Source organism: Stylophora pistillata, chromosome 6, assembly GCF_964205215.1.
Source record: "Stylophora pistillata chromosome 6, jaStyPist1.2, whole genome shotgun sequence".
Taxonomy (NCBI): Eukaryota; Metazoa; Cnidaria; class Anthozoa; order Scleractinia; family Pocilloporidae; genus Stylophora; species Stylophora pistillata.
This window is the reverse complement of record NC_142524.1, coordinates 31371015-31379814: the sequence shown is the minus strand read 5'-3', so window position 1 is coordinate 31379814 and position 8800 is coordinate 31371015. Positions and strand designations below refer to the sequence as shown.

At 37.7% G+C, this 8800-nt stretch overlaps 1 protein-coding gene across 3 annotated transcripts; it reads right to left on the bottom strand.

Annotated features, from left to right (window-relative positions):
• Positions 1-367: 367 nt before the first annotated feature.
• On the bottom strand, positions 368-8219 carry LOC111318985 (uncharacterized). Of its 3 annotated transcripts, none has more exons than XM_088763342.1 (8): positions 7718-8219; positions 4582-4667; positions 4156-4206; positions 3658-3738; positions 2978-3082; positions 2272-2358; positions 1498-1791; positions 368-1175 (listed from the first exon to the last, which is right to left on the bottom strand). In XM_088763342.1, exons 1-8 carry the CDS (start codon positions 8061-8063, stop codon positions 993-995), a joined length of 1233 nt encoding a protein of 410 aa, XP_088619468.1. In that variant the 5' UTR covers positions 8064-8219; the 3' UTR covers positions 368-992. The 3 variants fall into 3 exon arrangements, with proteins under 3 accessions (XP_088619468.1, XP_088619467.1, XP_088619469.1); XM_088763341.1 differs by having other exon boundaries at positions 3658-3748; positions 4157-4206; XM_088763343.1 differs by lacking the exon at positions 4156-4206.
• Between the last annotated feature and the right edge of the window lie 581 nt (positions 8220-8800).

Here is an 8800-nt window from a genome sequence, read left to right as displayed (position 1 = left end):
TATATAAACTGATTCAGGTCTGCGAAAACATGGAAAACATGGCACCAATATTTTTTTAGCGTAAGAAACCCTGTTTGCCACAATTGACAGTGGTCTACTGATATAAATCCGGGCTAGCTGATACACGAGGAAGGGAAGGAGTAAAAGACACCGTTTCTCGTAGGTTGAGCGGAAACTCTTAACGTGACCCACATCAGCCCTTTCACTCCCAAAAACGCCATGTAACTTCTCCCTAAAGTATCCATACATTACCCAGCAAACAGGTAATAAGAATACTTCAACTTATCATGGAGAGTTTATATCTTGATCAAATACCGATATCTCGTAGCTGATTTACTAGGAAGCGAATGTCAGTTTGAGATGGGAATTAACAACCAACTCTTGTAATTAAAGGGTGAACGAATATCCAAGCTATGTACCTGATAAAAGGATCAATTCAAGAAAGGATCAAGGTAAAAGGCTAAGTACCCCTATAAATGCTCCTCTCATGAAGTAATCAACGTCAGTGGAGTTTTTTTTTTCCTTGATTAAGGTTTCTTGTCTCTCAGTAGGAAAGTAAGGTCCCATATAAATGGCATGGTACTTACGAACTGGGTTACACTCGATGGAATGCCCTCATGAGCGAGATTGTTTAGTTCTTCCCCCTACGTGGACCTCCAACTCGAAGTCCTCTAAACCTAAGATATTTCTTTGAAATGTGTTAGCAGCCATTTTTATTTCGCCTTTTTTCCCTTCAAGACGTTTGATACTTGGACTCATAAATATTTCCCTTTTTTACCACAACATAATCGAGATGCTTTTTATTCTGATACGACTGCCACTATACTTAATGTTTTCGTGGGACAAGAAACTATAGAAGATTAAATAACGGAAAACTTGCTAACATGTTGTGAAAATTGTTGTTGATATTTGCTTTTAGAAACTACATGTAAGGTCTTTTAACTAGTTGCAAAGTTTCTCTTCCTGATCGAAACACCAGTCTATTTTTGTGTTCATGTGGTCAGTGGACATTCCCAGTAATGCATGACACACTTAACAGAAGCCTGGGCATTTCCATGATGACCATAACAGCTACAGTAGTAGAACAGTTTACCATTAGCTGGGTTTATTTGAGACGATAGCAGATAAAGCTGTGCATGGTCTGTTGTACATGAAACACCCACAATCTTTTTACCCTGCAATGAGAAACAAAGTTGAACTATATGACTCAAAATTAAGGGAGTAAAACAATTAACTGCTCCCGTTTATTGATTTACTGATCTATCTCTTATTTTGGAGACTTTAATTCCGGGATATAAATTTTAACATATCTATCTAACCTCTGATAAAAAGGACTTACATACATACGGTACAAATATTGGCGTACACGTCATATAACGTGAAAGAGCCAGGTTTTTATCTGGTAATTCAAAATAGTCTGACAAACATCCCTAAAACATTCAGGGGTAAATTACAAAGAGAATATAGTCATGAATCTCTTCTTTTGAGTATACTTACACTTAGTTCCTCAAGGAGCACTTTAGCTGGGTTCGATAAATTGTTCCTGTTGATTACATCTTGGGTTGCAGTCGAATCCTTAGTCTTGTGTTCACACAGGGAGAAGTCACCAGTTCCTTTGGGACCCTGTGGTCCTGGTTGTCCTTGTGATCCATTAAGACCCTGCGGTCCTATCATCCCCTGGGGACCCTGTGTACCATTGAATCCTTGAGGTCCGGTTAATCCAATGGGTCCTTGAGAGCCGTTGAAACCGTGTGGTCCAATAGGGCCCTGGAGCTTACTCGCATTCTCTATCTGCAACATCGTTAATAAGCAACAATTTATGTACCTGTTCTCTCTAATCTAAACATAAAGAGGCAGTACTGCGCATTCTGTAGGAATGACGGCTACAAACTTTGTGATGGCTCCTACCCCTTAGCTTTCTTTTCCTTTCCGGGGTCAATTTTTATTTGTGTAAAAAAACAACCCTCATTCTGGACCCCAGATTTGCCGGCGCTTGCGAGTTTGCTTCCCTTTATTTCCCGCCTCAAACGGCTTGCACAAATTGGCCAACCCTATACAACCGCGAAGAACACCATCAAAGTATAAAAAAAAATTTCCGATCAGATCTTATAAACGCTCAGCCGCAGAAACCGAAGAAACTTCTTCAGGACTAAGCCCCCGCCTCATCCTCACGGCTTAAATGCCAGCTGAAAACTAATCATCGTCAGGAGACTGGCGGCCAACTGCGTTACATCTACGCTTGATTAGTTATCTGAAAATTTCGCTGCGTACCTTGTTAGAGAGGGTGGTGTTAAATTCTGACAAAAGTGTCCTCAGGCTCACATCTTCTCGGTTTAGTCTATCTGTCGCGTTTATCAACTGTTTGAACAAAAAAAAAGGCGACAAATACATCATTGTCATTGAACATGTGTTGGCAGTCGTCATCTTTAAAACGGGGCACAGCTATGTTTCACCCATCCCATTTTCACGGTGACATTTTGCCGAGATCAATAGGCCTGATTTTTAGAATTCTTATCCATGCAGCAGAAAGGTTTATCCAGCTTTGATTATTTTCTGATGCTGAAATGTAGCTTAAGAGAGAAAGGGAAAATAAGGAGTCTTTGTTCTGGTTCAGTATAGAAACTGATCACTCTTCGAATACTCGCTTTTTGTACGATAAGTTCATTTCATTTGTCAATATACTGTTTAAAAGGAGTTTATATTGCTGTAATGAATACGATTATCACTTACTTACTATTAGACTAATAAGTTTTTTTTTCCTTTCTTGCATTAAACTCCAATCGGGCAAATAGCATAAATCGAACGGGGTGTATCAGCTGAATTTGTCAGGTAAAGGTTAGAGGCACATTCGCATACGATTTATACGAAGTAGACGTATTGATTTCAATGCTTAAAGCAGCAATTACTTACAAAATCTTTCACAGTAACATCGTCATTCAATCTTTATGAACATCTGTAATTATTTTGTTGTACTTACCAATATCAGAGAGCTTTCGGTGTGGTTCTTAAATTTGTTTAAAATCTCCTCTGTTTGGTTGGCCAAGGTATAAGCCCTAACTCCAGATAAACCGATTTGGGTCATCTAAGGAACGATTGGCATAATAATCATGCACATGAAGCACATGTAGTTAGTGTTCGGATTCTTGATTGTTTTTGTTGTTTTCTTCTTATAATGTCAAAATTTGCTACATGAACAAAAAAAAAAAAAACTCTATTTCAGCATTTCACCCTCAGCACAAAAGTGCTGGTGGAGCCGAGCAAGCAACTGAAAAAATAATTCAATAAATAATTCAAATAATTCAAGCATATGCGGAAGTGGTCAGTACCCTGGGTTGGGGGCTATTCTATCACATTACCTATGGTGATGAAATGCGGGACAAAATATATTATTATGAATTTGTTTCCAAGGCTATCCCTCCCTGCAGTTGCTTTATTATCAATGTACCTACGAGGATATATTAAATTTTCATCGTATTAATTTTGTGTAACCAAATCGGCAGGTTCTTTATTAATTTCGCAAAACGGAAGGGACGAAAGGGGAGTGTTTTTTTAATAGCGCTTCATTCTATTTTGAATATAAAGCAACCATTGTCCTTTTTTTTTTTAACGATTAACTTGAAAGTAGAGTAAGGCTAGGTCTCACTGATATCATCCCACCTCATCTGATAATGTCTTGTTCATATCATTCACAAGGGCGTTCAGCGAATTAATGTCTTGTTGAAGCAGTCTTGTAGCTGTCTGGTTGAACCGAAAACAAATAACGAATCAACATTGTATATTGAGAGGAGGTTACCATAGTAGCAGTTGAGCACTCGAATTTATCGCACTACTCGGCCAATCTCAAAGAGAGATTAACTAGAATTCGCAAGAGTTGCGTTAAACGCGAGGCCTTCTGTTGTTGAAAAGACGATGATAGTCAGTTATAATTACTAGGTACTTTGTTGATTTATTTTGAGGCATTGGTAGAAGGATCAAAATGGGACAATGGATGTCAGAATAATTTCAAGGAAACGCGGTATCTGCACCAGGTCCCTGTGCGATGTGTTACGCAAGCACATGGAGTAATGAACATTAGATTTGAAATTTAATCCTAGCGAATCAATAGAAAGTTTCTCTGTAGTCCATTTTCAACTCAAAACATCGAAAACCGCTTACCGTTACGGTAAACTCAGTTTGAGATTTGCCAGTCATGTTAGCTGAGACAACCTGTCGCAACGAAAGATAGCAAAAATGATTCCTTTTAACATGAAGAACATAAGGAGGATTACATTTCGAGTCACTTTTTCGCGTCAATTTTTCCTGTGTTCAAAAAAAATCTTCCTTTTTTGTTTGATTATTCATCTGTAGCAATTCACACTGATATGGTTTTAATGGGCCCTCTATTCGGTGTAGCATTTCCGAAAAATGTCCAGAAATGAACAAGTAATGGATAAACGAATTGCCTCTCATTGCTGCTTATTTGTGGGCGTTTCTTTCGCTTTTGGCTCGTTCAAGGAAATTTCTGTGGGTATGCATCAGCTTCTATCCCCGCATCAGAGGTGTAGTTTCACTTTCCCATGCATTTAACTGAAGTCCTCTTACCTGTTCGTTCTGTATTTTTGACAACTTTTGCTCCAGAGACGTCACCCTGTCCGAAATCTGACTTTCCCCATGTGCCAAAGGAGATGCTATAATGAGAAGACAGTAGATTTGATATGAAACGCTTCTTAGGGAAAAATGATGTACTACCACTCTTCAAGTGGAGTGAAGCAATTATCGTCACTTCTGTTGGGAATTGTACTTTAGAAAGAACGTATTCAGAACAGAAGAGGTATTCGCAAAGATTGAAAATACTGTTATTTTGTCATCAAATAAACATACTTTGGTTAAAAGAACTGCAAGACTTATTTTTCGTTGCCGTCTAACGAGAGATTATTTAGGCGAAGGGAAACGGCGTGTTGCATGTTGTTTGCATGTGATATTTGCTATGGATAGTCTGGAAATCCGCAAAAGATCGTTCATTTTATGCTAAATTTTTATATGTAAAAGAAACTTTACAGTTGCTCGAACGAGTTGGAAAATTTCATCCACGGGCATTTTAACATGATTTTTTGGAGAGATGGGTCGAAATATCTTATTCTCTTCACGCTTGGTTCAGTGGCATTTTATCATTACAAGGAGTAATTTAAATTTTTTTGGAAGTGCGCTATTTGAATTAGTAACAAATGCAATTGAAAAAAATCTAATATGCACCTAGTGCACCAACAAAAGGTCTTTTTCAAAAGTGCCAGCTTTGAATCAAGTAAAGAAAACCAAGCAAATCCTCCAACAGACATTTTAAAAAAATTCAGCCATTGCACCATGCATACGGTAGAAAGAAAGACGGTCACTGTACGTTAGATTGAGCAAAGCAGTTATTGAACCATTGTTTCAATCAAAATCATCCACTGATGAAGAAGGAAAATGAATTGGTAATGTACATTTTTTTAAAGCCTTTTAGCGATCTCATCGGGCAGAATGCGTGGACATCATTAATTATCAACAACCGATAGAGCGTCAAATTTGAAGGCGAAGAGCCCTAAATTAGAGAAGAATGGGCCAAAATTGGCCCACTAGGCCTCGTTAAACTTAATTTTCTTAGTTTCAGAAGTGTTTGCTTCTAAATCGACGCAAGACAAGACACAAATCAATGATCCTTTCTTCGAGAAACAGGCGAAATGAAAGAAACACTGACTTAAACATTTCATTTGTGAATAATCACCGGTCAGATGATTTGATTGTATCAGTAACACGTTTATTACATGCACAATTTAGGTTAAAAGATGCTTTTCGAGAAACTGGTCTCTTGAGCTAGATAATGTTTCAAATTTAGCTTGAAACCGTCCGTAATTTCCCAACAAGAAAATTCTGGACTTTCATTTTCGTCGAAGTATTTACTTTTCATAAAACTTGTTAAATAAACTTTTGACGCATTTTTAATCTTTTTTATGTCGTGGGATGTGTTTGTCAATCGGAAAAAACACTTACTGAGCCGTGAAAAATATTTGTATTGCTTTCTTCTTTTCAGTTCGAAACTTTTGAACTTTTTGTAAAGTGCTCCCAGACATAAATTCAACAATCAAGGAAAAAGGGTATCGAAAGAAATCACAAGAAGATTGGTCCTTTATACAATTACCTCCAAAAAAGTAATGCACTATTCAAACAAAGATCGCTTTGAGTCAACACATTTGAATGGGAAGCAATTTTGCCGATAGCGCTGTCAAATTGACGGCAGTTTGGGTGCAACAGGATATATGACAATCGATGAATTTTTAATCCGGAAAGGTGCTTTCTTTTTAGGAAATCGTTTTACCTACACAAGACTATTTTTAACGTTTATTCGTGCTGTGGTTTTCACTAAATTCCGATCACTATAAAAATCGAAAATACAGATACAAGATCTGTGAGTGCACTTCAGATCATTTTTGAGTGCTTTCTTGAATCGGCACATGCAAAAGTATCTTAACGTTGAAAGAGGCGGAGAAATAACAAAACAAAATTAAAACAGCTTGTGATTTGAGTAGATAAGCACAGATTTCGATGATAACCGTAGAAATTGACGAACTTTTTTGAGATTTGATTACTAATCATGACTTGGCAAATTTTCAAACAATGGATCCAAGCCATTTTCTAAGAATTGATCAATAGGAGAGCCAAGCAAATGAAAAACTTAATATTACAATGCTCAACAAAAACCAATATAAACAAGGGTAGCCATGGATAATACGCATACACGAAAGCAAAAATAAGACTTAGGTAAGACGAAATGGAGCGGTAAAGTTTAAACGATTTCTTTTGTTCCGAATGCATGGAAGGCTTACTGTATGTTGACTTTACTCATTAGTCCTGGACTTAATTTTCTTCATAGGAAAAACCGAGCATCCCACAGTTTTCGTTTATGTAAACTCGAAAACTTTTTTTTTTAATCTTGAATTAAATTTTAAACTTTGACTTTTAATGGTTAACAGGCGATGCCTTCAATGTATCCGTTAGACACATCATTTCGTGGCAGAAACTTTCTCTTCAGGCATTATCATTACTCATTATTACTCATTAGGTACATTGTAAGACGCGTGAACTTATTACGACAAAAATTGTTTTGGTGTAAGATTTGCAGATTTCTAAAATCCCCACATAAAAGACGTTATTACTCAACGTGTATTCGTCTCATTGTAATGTCAGGTCTAATAAAGTAAAGAACATCATTTAAACATGGCGATTAAAATCCAAAAGGTTTAAATTTCAGAGGCAGCAATGATCTGTCCGTGAGTTAGGAACCTTCACTTAACACAAACCACATACAGAAAGTAACTCTGTGAGTCTCTGAACTCAAGGTCTCTACTAGAAAAATAAACCCGATAGCACTTACTTTTGTCACAAGTAAGAAGCGCGGTGTTACGCTTTGCAACAAGAAGTAACGAAAGTTTCACTTTTTTTATCCACACGATGAGTCAAATGCTTTTCCTACCATGCGTAACCCTCCAAAACTGAATAAATTCATGAAAATTCTCACTGACTGCGTCGGCCGAAAATATTTGATGGATTTTTTTTCACTTGAACGCTAACGTTCGAGTGTACAAGTTTGTAATAAAGCCAAAGTGGACATTGCATACTTATTATCGTCGTCGTCACGTCCAGTAATTTGTAATTAAAAGACTTCTTAGGCAGTTTGTACCTTATTTTATTCTAAAATGCGTACCTTGGTTCGTTTGACAGCTACATCGATCGCCGATCTTTCCGAACAACATCAAGACTGTTAGCGCAAGTGCTGCCGTTGACACAAGGCAAAGGAACACTATAAGACACAGCAGAGTTCGGTTTGTCCTCAGAGCATCTGAAGACTCGAGAGTCGTTTTCTGCAGTTCTTTGGATGAAAACCTGTTTTCATGGGGCAACACCAGTTTTGCTCCATAGTTTTTGTTAAGTCTTCGTGCAAGCAACCCTTTCTTGTCCTTTTTGCCGTCATCATGGCACCAATTTTGGAAGGCAGGATTTACAACGGCGAAGGGTCTACCTCTCGAGGAAGCACGATTTTTTGAGGCCATTCCAAATCCAGCTTGTCTCAGTTCATTGTGTCAAAGTTGTAGGCTAATGACAACTAATACAAAGGAGCCTTCCTACTTTCTATATAAATGAAAGTTAGTCACGCTGTGGTGATCACGAAGTTTAATAACACTTTTACCCGTTATGAAAACACTAGCCTAGGTGCCTGGGAATGTAATGAGTTTTTGAAGCAAACAAAGCTAACCCTCGAGGCAAACAAAAAGCAAACAAAGCAAACAAAGCAAACAAAGCTAATCCTCGAGGCAAACAAAAAGCAAACAAAGCAAACAAAGCAAACAAAGCTAACCCTCGAGGCATCCGAAACTCGTGAGAGCTTAAAACTCTGTTTAACATTATTCTTCCCACCTCTTAACTCTCAAGGTCATGTTAGTAGAGTCAGTGACTTAGAGGTCTACGGGCTTAACATGAGAAAAGAATATCTGTTGCGAACGTAGTCCTTTACACCCAAAGTGAAACCTAAAGAGAGGATTCTTGTTGGGTTTAAATCAAACTTTTGTTGTAGAGCCTCAACCGCCTAGATGTGAGAATTTAACTGGCTGTAACGTTTATTTTATTCAGGCTTTTTTAAATCTTGGGTTGCCAAATTGGCATACATCCAGCGAATAAGTTTATGAGGTAATGCCATGATATTAAGAGAGCACCGAAGTATTTCAATGAAAGTCGACGAGCCATCGAGCAGATTTTTCTGTTTCCTGTTTTTCTTCTTCGTATTAGTCTC